At 48.7% G+C, this 22,748-nt stretch overlaps 1 protein-coding gene across 6 annotated transcripts; it reads right to left on the bottom strand.

Annotated features, from left to right (window-relative positions):
• Positions 1-5,170: 5,170 nt before the first annotated feature.
• Positions 5,171-16,135, bottom strand: ARTN (artemin). 6 transcript variants are annotated; one of them, XM_077334048.1, is made up of 5 exons: positions 14,487-16,134; positions 13,047-13,182; positions 9,438-9,532; positions 7,435-7,639; positions 5,171-7,024 (listed from the first exon to the last, which is right to left on the bottom strand). In XM_077334048.1, exons 2-5 carry the CDS (start codon positions 13,168-13,170, stop codon positions 6,615-6,617), a joined length of 834 nt encoding a protein of 277 aa, XP_077190163.1. In that variant the 5' UTR covers positions 13,171-13,182; positions 14,487-16,134; the 3' UTR covers positions 5,171-6,614. The 6 variants fall into 6 exon arrangements, with proteins under 6 accessions (XP_077190163.1, XP_077190162.1, XP_077190161.1 ...); XM_077334047.1 differs by having other exon boundaries at positions 13,047-13,467; positions 14,487-16,132; XM_077334046.1 differs by lacking the exon at positions 14,487-16,134 and adding an exon at positions 13,344-13,781.
• Between the last annotated feature and the right edge of the window lie 6,613 nt (positions 16,136-22,748).

Here is a 22,748-nt window from a genome sequence, read left to right on the forward strand (position 1 = left end):
GGCTGCTGTAGTCTTTCTGTAGTCTAGGGATCAATTGTAGTTCCAAGAAAACTCCAGGCATGCACAAGGAAGTTTATACAAGCAAAAACAAAACACAGGGCAAGGCTACATAAAACTGATGACAGTGTAATGTGCTTTCATAAAACTCTCCTGCGACCTTGAGTAAGCTGTGAAATATAAATGTGAAACTCCCTTCTAAAACAGTCCTGATTGAGAAAGCCTGTTCTAAGCAGTCCTAAGACCTGCATACTGAAGAAGGGAGCTTCAGTATGCAGGTCTTAGGACTGCATAGAAGGCTTGTTTCTTCCGTTGAAAAAGGCCAGTCTGGCAGGAGTTTAAAGCTGTATGTTGAATCAATTGCATGTAACATATCAAGCTTTGTCTACTGCTGTATGAAGAAGCCTCTTGCAAAACAGGAATAGCAAACCCAGGAGCCTGTCAGCATCTGCTTGGATTAATTTATATTAATAGTTTATTCAAGCTCTCTTGGGATGTCTACATGAGAACTTTAATTCACTCAGAATAATTGTAAATGGAAATATAGAGTGTAAAATTGTTGGCAGTTAATTTGTGAAGCATATGTGTTTTTACACTTCCATCAGTTTTATGTAGCCTTGTATTATATTTTGGTTTTTGCTTGTTCCAACACTGTGCTTGTGTATTGCGTAGTCCACATGGAAGTTGGCAACCTTAATCAGCCACCATCTTGTCCAAGGACTGCTCTGCTTTCCAGGTTAGCCAGATTCCCCAAATGGTTAAAAAGTCATAGGTGCCACCCCAGCCTGAAATGTCCATTTTTGCTTGATTGAGGCCAAACATTGCTGTCTCACATAGACAGACACTTAGACTCTCAGTTCCATCAGCAAAAAAGTTATAAGATTAGTAGCTGGTTAGGAGGGTGGGAGTAAATGGGGAGTTCCCATGGAGGGAAATAACTGCAGCCCCTTATAACATCTGTATTAAAATTGGTGGGGGTTCATTTGATCATAAATTATTTTGAATAACAAATAGTGGCAAAGTAGCCAAGCTTGCTCCAAAGCATTCTGGGAAATGAAAACCACAGTGGGTTGTGAGGAGATCTTGCAAGTGAGCAACACTGTGGTAAGAAGTTCAATGTAAGCTGGTGCAAAATGATACATACCGGAACTAAGTACAGCAACAGAAAAGTCACATATATACATGAAAGAAGTGGCTGACCAGGAAAGAGATCTTTGTGGATCATGGGGGATAGCTCGAAGGAACTGGAAACTCAAGAGGGTGGTTTTAAAAAAAGTATTATGTAGAAATTATTAGGAAAAAGACTGAAAATAAAATGACCCATATTATCATGCCCTTGTACAGATTTATAGTGTAGCCTCATTTACATTTCTGTTTACAGTTCTGGTGACCCCATGAATGAACAACCTCCACACTTTGTCATTTACAGCGTGGCTCAAAACTTGCAAACTGAAGGCTCTGCCTTCCCTTATTGACTCCATCCATCTCATATCCATCCCTCTTTTCCTGCTGTCTTCAGCTTCTCCTAGCATTATTGTCTCTTTCAATGTGACCAAACTACAACAGTCTCAGTCAGTCATTTTACACTTCTCTTGGAGAAAATGGCTGCTCTGGAAAGGAGGAACTGATATCTGTGGTTGGGAGACCTATTGTGAATACAGGGGATAGCCAGGTCCCACCTGGAGGTTGGCAACCCTATAAGGAGAAAAGGGGAAAGGGGAGAGCCAGGAAAGAGAAACTAGTGGGGGAGGAAGAAATGAGATGTCTCCTGAAAGTTCTTGCAGGTTCCTGCTTGTGTATTCTAATAGCCAAGGTGGCCATATTCTGAGGATAGTGAGATGGTGACTGGAGCTGGAACAGATGAGACAGATTTTTCTACAAACCTGAAAAATGACCCAGGTTTTCAGGAAAATATGAAATCTGAAAATAGGGAGTTAAACAAAATGATAAAAGGAGTCCTTGTTGCTTGTAGAAATGGGTTCCCTCAGAGGTCATCGCTAGGCAGCCACAGCTTTCCAGGCTTCATTTATGTGAGCCAAAGGCAGAGGGAGGGGGAGGGGGCAGGGCCCCTTCCAGGCCTGCTTTGGCCTTAGGGGAGACTTGTTGTGGCCAAGCTTCGCTTGAGTTGCCAGCACCAGGTTGGGAAATTCTGGAGATTTTTGAGCAGAGTCAAAGGTGTGGTTTGGGAAGGGAAGAGGTCTCGACCAGGCACAGTGCCGTAGAGCCCACCCTCTCACATCGCCCTTTTTCTCCAGGGGGAATGGACCTCTGTCATAATCCTAAGGAATTTTCAGTTTCCCCTTAGAGGTGGGCAACTCTTGGCTTGGAAGCAACCACAGCGTGACTTGAGACCTCCCAGCTTTCAAGACTCAACTAAGCCTAGCTGCTTTCTACTGTTCAGCCACCCCATGAAGGCCTATATATAGCAGTGAAACTTCAGAGTAGCTTCTGGGAGACCCATCATGCTCTGAAAATTCACTGCGGAGCGCGGCTGCTGGGGGCGCCCTGCCCAGTGGCCTGACAAGGCGAGAGGCGCAAAGCGCCTCTCGCTGTGTCAGGCCGCGGCCCGAGGGAGCCCCCGGCAGTCACACGGAGCGCAGCTGCCGGGGGCTCCCTTGCCTACCGAGGAAGAGAATGGCCGCCCCGCCGCCAGCTCCGGATAGGCTGTGCCGCCGCCGCTGCCACCCCGCCGCCAGCTCCGGGTAAGCTGCGCCGCCGCCGGGGGGGGGGCAGGACGACCCGCCTCCGCCTCACGCGGCGCCCCACAACCCCCCTAGAGTCCACCCCCTCGCCCAGTGCCTGTCGACAGCTGCCCCCTCACCCTCCAAACCTCTGTTAGCGCCCGCTGCATTCCAAGAGCAGCGGGCTTATTTACTAGTCTTTAATATTTGTGAAATCTGAATGCATTTCATGTCAAGATTTTTCAACCACTGTAATAATGTAAGAATAAAAACATTGATATGTTCATTGATATGTGCTATTTGCACATGCTGTGTTTCTGTTCTATAGATTTGATTATTTTAAATGTTTAAAATTTTATACAATTATGAATTGAATCTTGTTTTAATTATAAGCCCGCTGTTGTTTAAATACAGCGGGCGCTAGGTGTTAGTCGGGGCCCCCCCCGCGGCGCGGCCTACCTCCCCCAGCAGAGTCCGAGGCGGGCGCCAACGGATCTGGCGGCAATCGCAGCCCCGCCGCCGCCAATCGCGGCTCTTCCGCCACCGCCAATCGGAGGTCCATCAGCGCTGGCGGCTCCACCGCTGATCGTGGCCGCGGTTCCGCCTTCGAGCGTGGCGCCGGCACCTCCAATTGTGGCTCTATCGGCGCTGGCGGCCCCGCTGCCACTGGCGGGGCAGTCGCTGGGCTCGGGCAGGCCGCCATGTTCCGCATGCCGCCATGTTCCGCGTGCTCCCTGGCCGGCGGCCTGATGTGTTGAGAGGCGCTTTGTGCCTCCCGACGCATCAGGCCGCCGGCCAGGGAGCAACTGCGAGCCACGCTGCACACAGCTCGCAGTTGCTCCCTTGGTGGCGGGGCGGCCATCAGAAAGGCCAATCGGTAGGCGCTTCGCGCCTGCCAATTGGCCCCGCCGATGGTCTGTCCGGAGGAAGGGGCCAATCAGCACCCTTCCTCATCCCGGACAGAGCCCGCCCTAACTCCTCCCCAAGCCCTTACGGTTTTATTTAGTCCGCGGCGCCCGTGGCGCCGCAGGCGGGGTTAAGAAGATTATCACAGTGATGTCCCCCTGAAGAAGCTTGAGATGAAACATGTTGGGATTTGCAAATATTAAAGATTATTTCATTACAAGTACTAATTGTTTTTCCCTGTTTTCTTCGTTGGACTTAGGGTGGCCCTTTGGTTCTTTCAGTAATCTATGAAACACAAGCTGATTTCCTTCTGAAATTCTCATTTAATCCAGTAATCAATGTAAATGTGCAAAATGATCTGTGATGCCTCTCTTCCTTTTCAGCTCAAAAATCTGGCATTTCTCAGCCCATATAGGACAACAATCTTTTGGGTAAGATCTCGAGCATCACTTTAGAAGAAGAAGAAGAAGAAGAGTTGGTTCTCATATGCCGCTTTTCCCTAGCCGAAGGAGGCTCAAAGCGGCTTACAGTCGCCTTCCCTTTCCTCTCCCCACAACAGACATCCTGTGGGGTGGGTGAGGCTGAGAGAGCCCTGATATCACTGCCCGGTCAGAACAGTTTTATCAGTGCCATGGCTAGCCCAAGGTCACCCAGTTGGTTGCATGTGGGGGAGCGCAGAATCGAACCTGGCATGCCAGATTAGAAGTCCGCACTCCTAACCACTACACCAAACTGGCTCTTGGGCTGCTTATATGTCTTTAAAAGAGAATGGGCCAAATTCATGGAGGAGAGGTCTGTTAATGGCCACTAGGACTAAATGGAACTTCCATGTTCAGAAGCAGTATATCTCTGAATGCCAGCTGCTCAGGGCAACAGCACCTGGTTGGAACCTGCAGAAAAGAGGAGACTAGACCAGATGGCCCCTTGGTCTGATTCAGTGAGGCTCATCTTAGGAGAAATGGGAACACCCACACAAGCCATAACCCAGATGTTTCTGCCCCAGTGACAAGTAGGAAAATCATTTTGAACCTGGCCACATCATAAAAACAGGCACCTCTATACTGTGAATGTGACTAGGGCTTTCTACAGGCATTGTTATGAGAATGGTTTTCTACAGGCATTATTAATTACTTGTCGTGTCAAAAAAGATCCTTTCCCTTCTGGCTGGTGTCAAAGATGAGGCTCTCACAATGCCTGCTTTTCCAGCAATGGGGGAAAATGGAATTATCCTACATGGTGATCAATAAAGACTTAACTGGGTTTTCCTTTTAATCTTTTCTCTTCCATAGCTACCAGACGTCTTTCCATCAAAACTCTTAATCTTTTTTGAGTAACATGTCAATAATTGCCAGATTAATCTTGGCTACATATTGGAAAAGTACAACAGCCCCACTGCTAGAAACTTGGTTCAATAAAGCCAAGATCCTGGTAGAACTAAGATGACATACCAGTCTCAACACTTCAGAGAAGGGAAGGCTTTAAGAATGTCTTTTTAAGGTGGTTTGGGGATATTTATGAACAGAGCGGGAATGCTTCACTGTTACAGTTTGGTTTCTTCCCTGCAGAGAAGCACAAAACCAACTTCACACAGTCTTAACAGGTTTTATTGCTACGGGAAGTTGCTACTGTACAAAAATAGAGTTTATCCAAATGCAAATCAAAGGTGGAGAATATAAAAACAGGAAAAGAGGAAGAGGAAACGCCTCTGCTCAGGCCAAGTGGGGAAAATGGAATGGGAATTGCTGGTCACAGGCCCAGGGCATAACTTCACCACTGGCTTGAAATGGTACGCCAGACCTTGTCCTCAGCATCATAAATAGGTGCCACTAGGAGTGGAGAGGGGGTGCAAACAAATAAATAAATAAGTTAGAGAATAAATAACCTTGTTCAGAAAGTGTCCATTTCCAGGGCAGGGAGGGGTTGATCCACAGAAAGCCCCACCCTACTGGCACCCGGTAAAGGCTGAACCAGGGTATGGCATGGTCTCATTTGGGTCCATTTAGGTCCAGTGTCTGCCTGGCCCATTGGCCAAACTCCAAGCTGTTGGCAGTGGTGTGTGCATGAAGGCATTATCTAAATCACAATGTTATCCCTATCCTCAGCTTGACGGGACAAGCCCCTTTGCTAGCTGCAGGTGTCATGACAGGGTGCATCAGATGTGCTTTGTGGCTAGCACCACATGATTCGGACCCCTAGCCTATTCTTCTCACCAGGCCAATCTCCCCAATCAGACCACAGATTCCAAGAAGGGCGGCTATTCTAAAACCCTTGTTAAATGTGCTGGTTGTCCTAATTTTGGAATGGCAGAAGGTGATAACCTGAAGGGCACAGAGAGTCACAATTATAGGCTGACCCTGAAACCTCTACAGAGGGTTGCCAACCAATCCTTCAGGCCCAATGCTATCTGGTACCTGACGGCAGTGGGCCAAATCATTAGCGCAAAGACAGCTTGTAAGCTGAACTAAAGGGTGCTTCGGTGATAGTGGGAATGTGGACCTTGCAGCTGATGGGGCTTGGTGCCCTTGATAAGGAGACTCCTCACCTGGGGGAAGAACCAGTGATATGGTAGGACACCTGAGAAGGAGCACATTAGCACCACAAGCCTCTCAGGCTCTCTCTTTACCCCTCTTCCCTCTAGTGAGGTTTGGGAAATCCCAACACTGCCTCTTTGCTGTCTGCCTGAGCAGACTCAAAATGCTGTTCACAGACCAAGTCATGAAACAGACAGATCCAGCCAGAGTAAGACCCAGCCATTATGGAGCTGAGTTTGCCCGAGTCTTGCAAAATGACCGTCTTGTTGCTGGTGCCTCATAAAGATGTCCCACCAGGATGCAGGTGCAGCCCCAGCCATGCCTGAGCTTTCCTGTTTTTCCTTCTTTTGTAGCTTCTGCCTGGCATCAAAAGGCCCAATGTGTACCACACTTCTTCCCATCCCAATGGATAGGGCAGACACTTGGCACAGCAGCAATATGGGCATTAACACCTGCCAAGTAGGTGATTCTGTGAGCTCCAAGCAGGCAGGCAGTCCCTTCAGTCCACACACCTGCATTCTGCTGCTGAGAGGTGCTCCACGGTATGCCAGGTATTCTCCGCATCCATGAAGGACACAACGTCATATCGGGCAGGGCGGCAGCAGGGACTGGTGGAGAGGTGCCTGTCACGCACCAGGATGTTTATCTTTACCAGGTTTTGCAAAGTGAGGTCGTAGTTTGTACGTATCAGCTCACATGACCCAGCGCAGTAGCTGAACCGTACAATCTCCTCTGACTCATAGCCAAGCCCCAGGTCCCGCACCTTCACTGTGAGGCTGTGCAGGCGGCACTGGCGGTTTTTACGCCTGTCTTTGTTGGAGCCTTTATTGCCTCTCCTGGATCCTGACGGGGACCGCTCAGCCCTGAGCAGTTCAGAGGAACTCGGCCCTTGCAGTGTCATGTTGTCCCCTGGTGGAAAGAAAAGGGAGGAGAGTCACAAGATGTTTCCCTGTCTCTGATTCTCAGGAAGCAGGACAGATGTTTGGCTCTATGACACAAGGAAGAGGCATAAGGCTTGGATGGGGCACGCAGCCATCTCACCCGCCCCCTTGCTTCCCAAATGGACTGCATACTTGCCCCCAGGTGGGGCAAATTCAAGGAAAAGGAAAGCACCACCCCAGAGGACGTAGAAGCTGGAAACAGTTTACAGTGCCCTCTGAGCAAGAGTTACCCTCTAATAAGTCAACTAGAGTCGTCAAAGGGTGTAGCTCTGCATAGGATGGCACTGTAAATGAACACAAAGGACAAGGATCCTTGGACAGTGGAGAAAGCGCATGTGCCATCAAAGTTCCCAACCATCTTCCTTGGGGGGTTCTTACCATGCCAAGGGCCCCATGCAGCCAGGGGTGGTGCTTCCTTGCTGTTTTCCTTGCTGTTTTCCTCCAGTGAGGCTGGGCTGGCTGTGCCCACATTTTCAGAGGAGGCTGCTCCCAACATCTGTTTGTGATGCCAAGTCTGTGGAGTTGCAGTAATTGCCCCAGCAAACAAGGACAGCAGGGTGATTGCCCTCCACAAACCCTGTTCCTAGGAAAGAAATGAAGGCGCATTCCGGTAAATAGATAAATACATAATAATACTTTCTTCTTATAGCCCACCTTTCCCAGTTGGCTTAGGGTGGGTAACAACACAGGCTCAAGGCAGCTAACAACAGGAATATGGCTAGTCTGGCACAGAAAGTTTAAAGGGTTCTCCTATAGGTGAGAGCAGAATCATCATGCTGAAGTCTCAAAGGCACTCTGCACAGGATGACATCACTTTTGCATAGAAAAATGCATGTCTGCCTCCTAGAGCTGAGAATGTGCAGGGTTCCATTTCAGCAAGGAACTGCAACCACATATACATGACCATAAGTTATAGGATCATAAGTTATCTGAAACCAGGGGTGCATAGTATGGTGACTAAATTTGCAGATGACACATAATTTATTATGGATGATGATGAAAACCAAGGCTTACCATGAAGAGTTCCAAAATAACTTACACAAACTGGGTGAGTGGGTGACAATGTGGCAAATGAAAGTCAGTGTTGGTAAGTGTCAAGTGATGCATTCTGGGACAAGAAATCCCCACTTCAAGTATAGGCTACGGAGGTCTGAACTGACTGAGAGGGAAAGGACCCTCGAGGTCATAGCGGATAGCTTAATGGAAATATAAACTCAATTTGCTACCCCAGGAAATGCAAACACCGTACTGGGAATGATTAGGAAACGGATTAAACGTAAAACAACCAGTATTATTATGTAGAGATCTATAATGTAGCCTTGCTTGGAATACTGCATGTAATTCCGGTCCCCAAAAGGATAATATAGAGATGGAGAAAGTACAGAAGAAGGAAATCAAGATTGTTTAGGAGTTTGGAGCTCCTTCCTGATGAAGATAGGCTGAAGACTATAGGACTTTTCAGTTTAGAAAAGAGATGACTAAGAGGGACTATGATAAACTTATGCCTGGAGTCTACAAAGATAATTTTAATCCCTCTCCCAAAATACTAGAACTCAAGGGCATCAAATGAATGGATGGGTAGTAGCTTCAGGACAGACAAAAGGAAATATTTCTTTATTCAGTAAGTTATTAAATTGTGAAATTCACTGCCAGAGGTATGGAAAGCTTTAAAAGGGGATTAGACAGATTCATGGAGGAAAGGTCTATTAATGGCTATTAGCTAGAGTGACTAAAGGGAACTTCCATATTCAGAGGCAGCAAACCACTGGACTTAGTAACTGGAGTCAACAACAGGGGAAGGCTTCAGCCTTTATGCTGTGGCCCTCCAGAGGAACTGTTTGGCCACTGTATGAGACAGGATGCTAGACCAGATAGACCACTGATATGATCCAGGAGGCATTTCTTATGCTTTTACTATTCCCTATATAAAACTGTCCGTTATTTCTGGTAGGTGATGATGTGAGATGGGCAATGTTCAGTAACAGAAAATTTTCCTCCTTTATACTTTTTGTGAGAAAGAGGCCATTTGCAATAATGCATCGTTTCCTTTAATGGCTAACTTAGTGAATAGCTATACTAGTCAAAATGGACCGTTTTAAAGTTGTCATGATCTTCTCTCAGGAAGCAGGTATTCACACACACAGCACCTTTAAGTTGCATAAGGTTTATTTCATGAAATACTTCGCCAAATCAAATATTTCTGTGGCCTCTCCTGGCAATCAGAAAGTAAATTAAAATGAGTTTTATTTACTAAGTAGTTTTGCATCAAATAAATGCCAAACAGATAGCAGTCCATTTGCAAGGGAAATTTCTTTGTGGAACTATTTTTTATTCAAAATTTGCTCCCATGTGGAGACCAGTCCTTGGTGAGGCTAACTCACCCTGTATTGCACCTGCTGGGTAGGCAGACTCCTGTACGCAGAGCGAGACCTGTCTGAGCTGTGCCTTGGCCCCTTGGCTCTCCACTCCATTCTACCTGCAATACAAAGAACAATTTAAGGAACTGGCCCTTACCTCTCTAGCCGGACTGCCTGGCCTCTACTATGGAATCAGTCATCATCTATGCCCAGCTCTGCATTTCTAAGCACACGTTCTTGCCTTGCAACCTATTCTGAGTAAATAAGCTTCTCCAGCTGAATAAGAGCCATCCACAGCATTCCTACAAGATATAAAATGTTCAGGGCATTTGAGGTCTAAAGTGGAGTCTCTCTGTGTCTGTGATAGAAAATGATGCTTTATGAGAGGAGATGTTACCATGGTTCTGGTCTAGTGATGTTCTAGTGATGTTTCTTTATGGTCAAAGAAAATCTAACATGAGTTGTTCTCTTGGCATTGATCAAGGCTTGCAACATCCAAAATAAACAGCTATTTTGTGAAAACTGAAAGAAGTGCAAGTTGCATAAACACTGTAACTACCTGAAATGCCCTTTTACATTCTCATTTAGAGAATGTCAAGAGAGTGACTGAGCGTCTTCCAAGTATTAGACTTCCTGACCATCTACATCTCAAAAGGATGCAGCTTGTAGAATGGTCAGCCCTGAAAATTTTGGAACAGGTCAAGATGTTGCCAAGATGAAGCATTTATAAGAATTCATACCTCCACATGGGAGCTGCTCAGATGGTTACCATGCCTTGCATGATCATAGCAACCTTCCTGTTCTTGCAGATGGTTTTGTGGCCATTAAAGGCAAGACCCATAATATCTCCCTGTCTCAGCACCATTTCTCAATCCACACATTTCCTGAACAAGCCTCTTCACCTGCTATTTCCCTTCCCACTATGCATGTTTAACAGCTCTTTTCATAATTCCATATTTATATTAATGGCGTCGAGGATTGTGTGTTTCGGCAGCCGAAGAGCACAACTCTAAATTGGCTTCTTTTGTATCCCCCATCCAGTACACCCCCCCTTATACAACCAGTTCTGTTGTGACGCCATTCTGTGACCTGCAACCACATGGAGCTATTCCCCAGGATAGCTATTGGTCACAGTCAAAACATCTTGAGAAGGCTTACAGCTAAACCTGGAAGTGATGAGCCATGTAAGAGACATAAATACATCCTTGACATGGCTGAAGATCTTTCCTTGTCAAATTGCCACCACTCCCACCCCTAGTCCTGTTTCACTTTCAGTCCGCCTGAATCTTCTTCTGGATGGATAAGGTACAGCTGCTTACATAGGGGATAATCTAGGGTCATTTTGGAGCTTTTTGGAGATGAGCTTTCTCAAATCCCCACATGGTGGCAGCACAGGATCAGAGTTCTGCTCTTAATCTTACAAATCTCACATATAAAAGAGATCCACTACCTTACTACAAAAGCCAAGTGGGAGGCCTGAAGCTTGCTTCCCAAGGCAGAGTCGGAAAGAAATCCAAAGTCAAAAGAACCTTAACGATAGAGGCAAACAAAAAAAATTCCTCCCACTGAAAGGATCCCACAAATCATGGATTCCCTCTACGTCCATAGCTATCCTTGGGCCACTGGGCACCGTACAAAGATAGGAACACCTTCAGAATATAAAACAGATTCTCCTCCCCACTCCCTCCAAAATATGTGACTGAATTCCAGAATTCAGAGTTCTTACTTTTAATTTTTTGTCATCCATGCAACAGTATTTATAATTATCCCTGTACTCAGATTCTGGGACACAGAAGAAATTTGCAAGCCCAACCCAGCACAGTATAAAATAACAAAGCAGACCATTGGCCTTATGGGAGTCATCAGCATCTAAAAACTATCCTGGAAGCTTCAGGCGTTTCCTACTTTGCTTCACACCTTCGATGAAAAAGGTCTGCTTTCCCTAACTGCTAAGGGAAAGTTGGTCTGCAAAAGAAGAGCAAGATTTGAGTCCAGTAACATCCTAAAGACCCACAAGACTTTTGGGATATGTGTGTGTGAGTGAGAGGGGGGGGAGGGGGAGTCAAAGTTCCCTTCATCAAATATCTGTCTGATTAAGGGAGCTATGACTTTTGAAAACTTTCCCCCTGGAAATCTTGTTGGACTTCAAGGTGCTCCTGGGCTTGAATCTGGCCCTTTGCCTGAATGTAATATGTAAACAGTGCAACTATCAGAGATCTGAATCAGAACTGGCATCGCCACACACAAGGCACCACCTCTGTTCCCAGGGAAATCCAAACAGAATGAAAAAAGGTTTCCTGGAATTGGCACTTTGCCCACAAACGTCTAGCTGAAAACTCCCCTCCGGCCCAGGATCACAACATCAGCTGGTCAATTTGGCCTTCATGCAGACTCCCACCAGGCACATGCAGGTGTGCCCGGCCAAGATGGTACCAATGGCAGTTTCTCCTGATACCCAGCTGTTTCATTCGAGGGCCAACCTGCTTGGTGAGTTGTAGACACAAACCAGGGAAGGAAGTTTGGGACAGGTTTCACGAGAGCCAAGGAAGCCGCTGAAGCAAACAAGAGGACCCCTGGGATCTCTTGACAGGCAATTTGGCAACCACACCAGGCAAAGGGCAGCAAAGAAGAGAGCAGCAATCTTGAGCCAGCCATGCAGGAAGTCACCTCCAAGCTAATGCACCCCAAAGGGAAAGCTCTCTCCCTCCCACCCTCAGTTCCAGATCAATGGAAGGAAGGGAAAGGTGCTTCAGAGGCAGCCAATGTTGGAGCAGCAGGAATTTTTCAAAAGAGACTCATGGAGTTTCCAAAACAAAGAAATGCTGGTGATGAGCTGTAGCTGGTGAGCTGCCAGCCCCCACCCTCTCAGGCATCCCGCTCACCTTGTGCATAGCCTACCCCAGAGCCCTGGCAACTGGAAGCACAAGCGGATCTGTTGCGAGCTCTCCTCTCCGGCCACCCAGGCCGCCCAGCGCCAAGGAGCACATGCCTGGCCGAGGCCGAGGGGCGCCCACCCGTGGCCCCTTTGCTCTCCAACAAGCAGCCTCTGCTTGCCACCAAACCGCGGCCACGGGATGCGTCCGGTGAGGAGTCACCCGTCGGACTCGACGCCACATCTCCGGGGGAGCCGCGGCCAAAGCAACCCTTCTGCCTAGAAGAGGCTCGGGCGAGCCGGGGAAACGGGGGGAAACCCCGAGGCGTGGGGGAGGCCCTCGGCGGCTGCGGCGAAGGGAGGAAGTTCTCCTCGTCCGGCTGCTGCGCGGAACTTTGCGGAGGCCCCGGTGCCACCTCCCGCGCAAGGCACGTCCTGCGACTCCTTCCCGCGCCCGGAGCCCGGAAGAACCCGAACCGCGTGCCTGGAGAAGCTCCGCAAAGGACTCGCACCTCGGGCCACCTTCCTCACCCGAGGGGGGCAGCGCTCCGACGGAAGGCCGGCGCCCATTGCGCACAGCGCACACCGCCCCCCCCCCCCCCGGCGCCGCCGCTTTTCGTTGCCCCAGGAGGAGCTGGCTGGGCCGGAGGCGCGCAGGGGCCCCGAGGCACGAACTAGCCCTCCGCCCGCTCCGCAACACTTAGCTCAGCCCGCCGGGGAAACCGCGGCGCCCCCCCCCCCCTCGCCCCTGCCCCACTCACCGTGCGTTCCGTCTCGGCCGCTCGGGCGCCTCCTGCTGCGCGCCGCTCTCCGGGGACCATGCTCCGAGGATCGGGGCCGGGAAGCGCCTCCCTCTGTCCGCGGATACCGGCCCTTCCAGGGCATCGAGTCCGCTCCCTGCGGCGGGGGCACACGGTCAGCGGCGGCCACGGAAGGCGACCCCTTCCCTTCCCTTCTCTTCTCCGGGCGGCCAAGGCTTCGGGACGGCTCCCGGGACACGCGCAGCGCCCTTGCTGCCCGTGTCGGCCGGCCGGCCGGACAGCCCGCCGTCCCCTTACCTCCGGGTAGCAGCTGCTCAGCCGCTCCTGCGCTCAGGCGACCCGGGGGGCCACGGCCCGGCCCCGCCGGGATTGCTCAAGTCATCCTCATGGCCGGCAGGTGCCCAGCGGCCTCAGCGCCCCCCTGCGGGCAAAGCGCGGGTTAGAGCCCCGGGCGGGCCGCCGAGCTCCCCGGGCGCGACAGAAGGGGAGGGGGCTCCGGGGCACCGGGCGCGGACCTCCGGCCGGCGGGGCTCCTGGGCAGGCAGCCTCTGGGCTTGAGAAAAGCGCCGGCTCCATCGCTGCGCCGGGCACCCTCTGGTGTCAAATTCCAGCCGCCACGGTCACCTGATCCCCAGGGCGGGGCGGGGCGGGGCGGGGCTGGTCCGGACAGAGCCCCGGACGGGGCGTCGCCCACCGAGGAGGGCTGCGTGTCCGCCCACTGGTCGCCACCTGTTGGCTCGCCTTGGCCTAAGGCTGCACTGCGGCCCGCAGGGACCCGGCCGGATTGGCCCTAGCCTGCCTTCTGAGGACTCCAGGGCACGGGGGCCACAAGGCCCGGTCTCTGGGATGCGATGGTCTGGAGGAGAGCAGCCAGGCCCGCTTGGCGCAGAGGAGTGGGGCCAAGGCGTCCCCTAGAGCAGGGGTAGGCCACCTGTGGGCCTCCAGATGTTCATGGACTACAGTTCCCATGAGTCCCTGCCAGCAAATGCTGTGGCATGGGTTCATGGGAATTGTAGTCCATGGATATCTGGAGGACCACAGGTGGACTGCCCCTGCTCTAGAGGGCAGCTCCTGCGTTCCTTCCTTCCCGCTCTCTTGGGTGTCCTTCCAAGGCCTCCCTTTCCTTACTGGACACATTTGGAGATGAGAACTGGGCTGTGTGCCCATAAGCAGGGGAAGAACCTTCTTCTGAGACAGGGATGCCTGTTTCTGCTGAGACCCCAACAGGAGGCAGCTGTGCCTTTGGACCTCTGGGGTACCGCAGTAGCCATGCTGCTCTCAGAATGGTTTGAGAGCTGGGACTTTGGGTGGAAATTCCCACTGGATTTGCTCACATGGCCTGTGGACCTGGCTCCTTCCCCTTATGTGGATTAGCTCCCCTATCACTGCAAGGGGCATAGCCATGCTAATCTGCTTGTGGGCACACAGCCCAGTTCTTACCTCCAACTTGGTGTTCTTCTCCAGACTTCCGCTGAGTGACCAAGATGGCTCCTTGGTGTTTCCCTCAGGCCCCAGCTGACCTGTCTGTTGAAGGCCAGGGAAGATTGTTCTTTCCCCTGCACCTTTGCAGGCTCCTAGGGCACCAGACAGCTCTCAAGGGCACCAGTGTGCATTCAGCTCTCCCCTCCCCTTCCTGGCCTGCTGCTGCACATAAGCCCCTTTTCTCTGTTTCTTGCTGGCTGAGCTTGCCCTCAGCTGCTCTCTCTTGCCTCTAATTAGTTCTTCCAATGCAGTGAGTCAAATGGGGCTCTACTTTTGGTATAGGATCTAACTTGGCAGGGCTTGAAAAGTTGCCAGTCCAATCTCCCTGAGTTTGTATAATCGCTCTAGAAAGGAACTGGGCACTCGCTGGGGGTTTGCACTGCTGGCCTGAGGGATGCCTCTGCAGTAGGCGCTTCCATTCTCCTCTAGGCTGGTTATTTATAGGCCAAGCATTATTTACTCTTAGCCACATAGGATCTTCCCCCTGAGCACATTTGCTTAAACCTGTTAGACTTATCCTCTTTGACAGCTCCCTTGCATTAAAGTATAGCCACTCCTCCATAGCTTACTCTTGCTTTGATGTATTGTAGCTTCATGTAAACCTCTGGTTCAGACAACCCTGTTGAAGGTACCTGAATGCCTGAGAGAACTCGCATCAATTTTAGAGCCATCTAGGAAGTCATGCTAACTATCCAACACCGAGGATCTGGAAATCTTCCTATACTCTCTATTGCCTATATCTCAGGCTGTAATGATTTCCATGTAGTGGTGATAAATACAGCGGTGTAGAGGAATAAACGTTGTGGCACCCTGAATACTAAAAACATATGGGGGGGGGAGGTTCAAGGGGCCATGAAATTCAAGAAATACCAGGTGATCCATAGGGTGCTTTCAGACATGTTAAATAATAATAATTATAATTATTATTATTATATTTATATTTATACCCCGCCTCCCCCCAAAGGCTCGAGGCGGCTTACATAAACCCGTCCCCTAAAACCATAAAATGACAATAAAAACCAATGATTTACAATAATTGTAACAGCGATGGCGTAGCCTACTCATTTGCTCTCCGCATCCTCATCTACGGTGGGGGGTGACGCTCTCTACCACCGGTTTGTGAGGGGGGGGCTGATCTTCTTTCCGCCCGGCCTCAGTTATAAGCCTGGCGGAAGAGCTCCGTCTTACAGGCCCTGCGGAATGCTGGTAATTCCCGCAGGGCCCTCAGCTCTTCCGGGAGCTCATTCCACCAGGTTGGGGCCAGGACCGAAAAGGCCCTGGCCCTAGTCGAGGCCAGGCGGGCTTCCTTGGGGCCGGGAACGACCAGTAGGTTAGCCCCCGCAGAGCGTAAAGCCCTGCGGGGGATATAGGGCAAAAGGCGGTCCCTCATATATGCAGTCTCAATCTACTTCAGTGACCATTGGTAAGTAGATTTTGTCATTTCACACAGTAAAATCCAGTGGCAAAGTGCACTGAAAGTGGACAAAGTACATTATTTAGCACCCGTAATAGAAGAAGAAGAAGAAGAGTTGGTTCTTATATGCCGCTTTTCCCTACCCGAAGGAGGCTCAAAGCGGCTTACAGTCGCCTTCCCATTCCTCTCCCCACAACAGACACCCTGTGGGGTGGGTGAGGCTGAGAGAGCGCTGATATCACTGCTTGGCCAGAACAGTTTTATCAGTGCCGTGGCGAGCCCAAGGTCACCCAGCTGGCTGCATGTGGGGGAGCGCAGAATCGAACCTGGCATGTCAGATTAGAAGTCCACACTCCTAACCACTACACCAAACTTACAGAGAGTCTCTTGTGGCGCAGAGTGGTAAGCGGCAGAAATGCTGTCTGAAGCTGTCTGTCCATGAGGTTGGGAGTTCGATCCCAGCAGCCGGCTCAAGGTTGACTCAGCCTTCCATCCTTCCGAGGGCGGTGAAATGAGTACCCAGCTTGCTGCTGGGAGGTAAAACAGTAATGACTGGGGAAGGCACTGCCAGGAAAATGCTGGAGAGCGTCATTCCAAGGGTCAGACATGACCCAGTGCTTGCACAGGGGATACCTTTACCTTTACTATTTACAAAGACTGTTCACCAGCTGTTCAAGCCTATGATGGCTGAGGAATCCAAGTTTCCCTAAGACAGTGAGTACACCGGTTTGGTGTAGTGCCAATTTATAATCTGGCGAGCTGGGTTTGATTCTCCACTCCTCCTCCACATGCAGCCAGCTGGGTGACCTTGGGCTCGCCACAGCACTGATAAAGCTGTTCTGACCGAGCAGTAATATCAGGGCTCTCTCAGCCTCACCCACCTCAGAGGGTGTCTGTTGTGGGGAGAGGAAAGGGAAGGTGATTGTAAGCCGCTTTGAGACTCCTTCTGGTTGAGAAAAGCAAGGTATACAAATCAACTCTTCTTCTACCTATACAAAGAAGTACCACGTCCCAGTTCAAAATTATAGGGTGGAGAGAGGTAGAGTAATATCTCTTAATGAATTTCAAGTCAGAGCTGATGGAAGAAGCATAAAGAAGAATTCTGTCCCTTTCCTCCTCCCCACTATGATCTGCTTGGCTGTTAGTTCTTATGGATCCCTGAAAATAGTTCCAGGTTTGGAAAGGACTGCAGGGGAACAAAAGCAAAGGAAAGACAGTCAGCATCTTCCACTAATGGACTTCAAGATTTAACCTTTCTGGTTACTGGATTTGTGTGTCTGTTAGGTGGCCCATTATTATTGGTAAGAAGCTATTACAGATTAGAAGAAGACGAAGAGCTGGTTCTTATATGCAGCTTTTCTCTGCCCGAAGGAGGCTCAAAGCAGCTTACAGTCGCCTTCCCTTTCCTCTCCCCCCCCAACAGACACCCTGTGAGGTGGGTGAGGCTGAGAGGGCCCTGATATCACTGTTCGGTCAGAACAGTTTTATCAGCGCCGTGGCGAGCCCAGCTGGCTGCATGTGGGGGAGTGCAGAATTGAACTCGGCATACCAGATTAGAAGTCTGCATTCCTAACCACTACACCAAACATTAGGGATGTTGCAGAAGGAAAGGAGGGAAGGTGCCTATCCTTGCAGGGAAACTCCCTTAGGCCTAGGGTTCTCTGGAAAACATCTCAGTAATCAGCTGCCACCACTCAGGAACCTCCTGAGAACAATTAGACTGACCCACTGAGAAGATATCCTTCTAATGCAGCACTAGAACAATAATGAAACGACATGACAGAAACCCTAGAAAATACGTTATCACCAGCCATGTTGCATCTGTGCAATCTAGCACATGGGTAAGAGATTCAGAAAAATATCCCAAAGAAGTTAATTGTACTAAGCAAAACCAAAAAATATCTTCATAAAAAGGTTTATTATAAAAGAGGAAAAGAATGGTTAGATTTTGAAAAAGTGGTGGGTAGAGGACAAAACAAAAATTATAAGGTATGCACACAACACATAGCACAGAGATTTTAAAAAGCAATAAAATAGATCTAACTCAGCTAAATACACATTACCCAGGCAGCAGCCAGTTCCTCAGAGCATATGCAGAGTTCCTAGCAGTAACAAGATGTTAGAGGAGTCCTTAACCCCTACCCAACCTCTTACGGACCCCGGTATCTGCTGAAGACTGAAAACTGAAGACAAAGGAAAGGAATAAACTTCCTGATATTTGTAGTTAATGGAATTGGACCTAAACCAGCCTCCTTTCTGAGAGTGATCAGAGGATTTAGCAAATCCCATGCAAACCCCATCTCTGATGTCAGAGGATACTGTTACCAGTCATACATTTTAGTCCCACCTCCTTCAAGTATCTGGTAATGGCTCTGAACTTCTATGACAAATATGTGGTCTGGCCCAAACTAAGCTGCCCTTTGTCCAAGAGGGATTTTAACTCTATCAGGATGTGGAATGGGAGTGAATAGGTCATTCTAATCTATGTAAACCCCAGGAGTCCAAGATCCCAGACACTCTAGATGGCACTCTCGCCCTAATAAGGCTTTAGGGTTTCTGTCTCAAGGGTGGTGTCTGTAAGCAAAGAAAAGCCCTCCAATGAAGGTCATTGTGGAAAAAAACATGACTTTTGATTGTTGATAATGATTTGGATAATATGAGCTGGGAAGGAGCCATAAATGACAATGAGTGATGTTCTGTTGGGCCTGCCTTACAGTAGACAACTTCAAGTGGAAGCAGTCTGGTATTGTTCCTTCTCTTCATTGGGTGATGGTTGTAGTCTCAAGAATGCCTGTTGTAAAGGCTTCAGGCATGAGTCCCTGGCCAAGGAATTTAAATAAGTGCAGCTGTAACATAGTGCTTTACTGAAGAGATGGATTACGATCCATGTCGAGGCCAGGCGGGCTTCCTTGGGGCCGGGAACGACCAGTAGGTTAGCCCCCGCAGAGCGTAAAGCCCTGCGGGGGATATAGGGCAAAAGGCGGTCCCTCATATATGCAGTCTCAATCTACTTCAGTGACCATTGGTAAGTAGATTTTGTCATTTCACACAGTAAAATCCAGTGGCAAAGTGCACTGAAAGTGGACAAAGTACATTATTTAGCACCCGTAATAGAAGAAGAAGAAGAAGAGTTGGTTCTTATATGCCGCTTTTCCCTACCCGAAGGAGGCTCAAAGCGGCTTACAGTCGCCTTCCCATTCCTCTCCCCACAACAGACACCCTGTGGGGTGGGTGAGGCTGAGAGAGCGCTGATATCACTGCTTGGCCAGAACAGTTTTATCAGTGCCGTGGCGAGCCCAAGGTCACCCAGCTGGCTGCATGTGGGGGAGCGCAGAATCGAACCTGGCATGTCAGATTAGAAGTCCACACTCCTAACCACTACACCAAACTTACAGAGAGTCTCTTGTGGCGCAGAGTGGTAAGCGGCAGAAATGCTGTCTGAAGCTGTCTGTCCATGAGGTTGGGAGTTCGATCCCAGCAGCCGGCTCAAGGTTGACTCAGCCTTCCATCCTTCCGAGGGCGGTGAAATGAGTACCCAGCTTGCTGCTGGGAGGTAAAACAGTAATGACTGGGGAAGGCACTGCCAGGAAAATGCTGGAGAGCGTCATTCCAAGGGTCAGACATGACCCAGTGCTTGCACAGGGGATACCTTTACCTTTACTATTTACAAAGACTGTTCACCAGCTGTTCAAGCCTATGATGGCTGAGGAATCCAAGTTTCCCTAAGACAGTGAGTACACCGGTTTGGTGTAGTGCCAATTTATAATCTGGCGAGCTGGGTTTGATTCTCCACTCCTCCTCCACATGCAGCCAGCTGGGTGACCTTGGGCTCGCCACAGCACTGATAAAGCTGTTCTGACCGAGCAGTAATATCAGGGCTCTCTCAGCCTCACCCACCTCAGAGGGTGTCTGTTGTGGGGAGAGGAAAGGGAAGGTGATTGTAAGCCGCTTTGAGACTCCTTCTGGTTGAGAAAAGCAAGGTATACAAATCAACTCTTCTTCTACCTATACAAAGAAGTACCACGTCCCAGTTCAAAATTATAGGGTGGAGAGAGGTAGAGTAATATCTCTTAATGAATTTCAAGTCAGAGCTGATGGAAGAAGCATAAAGAAGAATTCTGTCCCTTTCCTCCTCCCCACTATGATCTGCTTGGCTGTTAGTTCTTATGGATCCCTGAAAATAGTTCCAGGTTTGGAAAGGACTGCAGGGGAACAAAAGCAAAGGAAAGACAGTCAGCATCTTCCACTAATGGACTTCAAGATTTAACCTTTCTGGTTACTGGATTTGTGTGTCTGTTAGGTGGCCCATTATTATTGGTAAGAAGCTATTACAGATTAGAAGAAGACGAAGAGCTGGTTCTTATATGCAGCTTTTCTCTGCCCGAAGGAGGCTCAAAGCAGCTTACAGTCGCCTTCCCTTTCCTCTCCCCCCCCAACAGACACCCTGTGAGGTGGGTGAGGCTGAGAGGGCCCTGATATCACTGTTCGGTCAGAACAGTTTTATCAGCGCCGTGGCGAGCCCAGCTGGCTGCATGTGGGGGAGTGCAGAATTGAACTCGGCATACCAGATTAGAAGTCTGCATTCCTAACCACTACACCAAACATTAGGGATGTTGCAGAAGGAAAGGAGGGAAGGTGCCTATCCTTGCAGGGAAACTCCCTTAGGCCTAGGGTTCTCTGGAAAACATCTCAGTAATCAGCTGCCACCACTCAGGAACCTCCTGAGAACAATTAGACTGACCCACTGAGAAGATATCCTTCTAATGCAGCACTAGAACAATAATGAAACGACATGACAGAAACCCTAGAAAATACGTTATCACCAGCCATGTTGCATCTGTGCAATCTAGCACATGGGTAAGAGATTCAGAAAAATATCCCAAAGAAGTTAATTGTACTAAGCAAAACCAAAAAATATCTTCATAAAAAGGTTTATTATAAAAGAGGAAAAGAATGGTTAGATTTTGAAAAAGTGGTGGGTAGAGGACAAAACAAAAATTATAAGGTATGCACACAACACATAGCACAGAGATTTTAAAAAGCAATAAAATAGATCTAACTCAGCTAAATACACATTACCCAGGCAGCAGCCAGTTCCTCAGAGCATATGCAGAGTTCCTAGCAGTAACAAGATGTTAGAGGAGTCCTTAACCCCTACCCAACCTCTTACGGACCCCGGTATCTGCTGAAGACTGAAAACTGAAGACAAAGGAAAGGAATAAACTTCCTGATATTTGTAGTTAATGGAATTGGACCTAAACCAGCCTCCTTTCTGAGAGTGATCAGAGGATTTAGCAAATCCCATGCAAACCCCATCTCTGATGTCAGAGGATACTGTTACCAGTCATACATTTTAGTCCCACCTCCTTCAAGTATCTGGTAATGGCTCTGAACTTCTATGACAAATATGTGGTCTGGCCCAAACTAAGCTGCCCTTTGTCCAAGAGGGATTTTAACTCTATCAGGATGTGGAATGGGAGTGAATAGGTCATTCTAATCTATGTAAACCCCAGGAGTCCAAGATCCCAGACACTCTAGATGGCACTCTCGCCCTAATAAGGCTTTAGGGTTTCTGTCTCAAGGGTGGTGTCTGTAAGCAAAGAAAAGCCCTCCAATGAAGGTCATTGTGGAAAAAAACATGACTTTTGATTGTTGATAATGATTTGGATAATATGAGCTGGGAAGGAGCCATAAATGACAATGAGTGATGTTCTGTTGGGCCTGCCTTACAGTAGACAACTTCAAGTGGAAGCAGTCTGGTATTGTTCCTTCTCTTCATTGGGTGATGGTTGTAGTCTCAAGAATGCCTGTTGTAAAGGCTTCAGGCATGAGTCCCTGGCCAAGGAATTTAAATAAGTGCAGCTGTAACATAGTGCTTTACTGAAGAGATGGATTACGATCCATGTTCAGGACAATAGATGGAAGCACGTAGATATGTGCAGTTGTTGTACATTTATTTATTATTATATAAATAGTGTAGTAGGTATGCAGTATATAGTGACACTTACGTATCCATAATGTGATTGTACAGTCAGATCAAGAAAATGGACCTGTGGTATGGACTGGCTGATGCTCCTAGGGTTAGTAGGGTGAAAGATATTGTTCCTGATAGGCTCTCTTGAAACCTTCCTAGATAAGTCTCAAGTCAGGAGAGGTCTTAGTGGGTAGGATCTGGAAGCCCCTACTTGGCTTTGGAAGTTTGCTGGGTGAGCTGGGGCCAGTCATTTGCCCTCAACATACTCTACTTCACAGAGTAATATGGAGAAGGAAAAAAAAATGTTGTAAACTGCTTTGACTCCAAATAGGAAAATAAATGGAGTATAAATATCTGAATAAAAATGTTGACATATTGTGAGGCCATGTCGGTACCCATGGCTGTGCCGTAACCTGAAGATATAAGCTGTTTGCCAAATCACCACTAAAGCCCAGAAATGTGGGATGGGATTTTTCCCCAGTGTATTATTTTGCCAAGGAAATTGAGAGCTGTGATTTCTAAGACTCAGCATGGGTTTCGCAAGAACAAGTCATATCAGACCAGCCTTATCTCTTTTTTTGAGAAAGTGACTACTGAGTTGGATCAGGGGAATGCCGTGGACATAGTTTATCTGGATTTCAGTAAAGCTTTTGATAAGGTTCCACCTGATATTGTTGTTAACAAGTTAGTAAAATGCAGTATGGATCCTAATTCTGTCAGGTGGATCAATAATTGGTTGACAGATCGTATCCAGAGGGTACTTGTTAATGGTTCAGCATCCTCTTGAAAACGAATGACAAGTGGAGTACCCCAGGGATCTGTCCTGGGACCT

This window comes from Paroedura picta, chromosome 4 (genome assembly GCF_049243985.1).
Source record: "Paroedura picta isolate Pp20150507F chromosome 4, Ppicta_v3.0, whole genome shotgun sequence".
Taxonomy (NCBI): Eukaryota; Metazoa; Chordata; class Lepidosauria; order Squamata; family Gekkonidae; genus Paroedura; species Paroedura picta.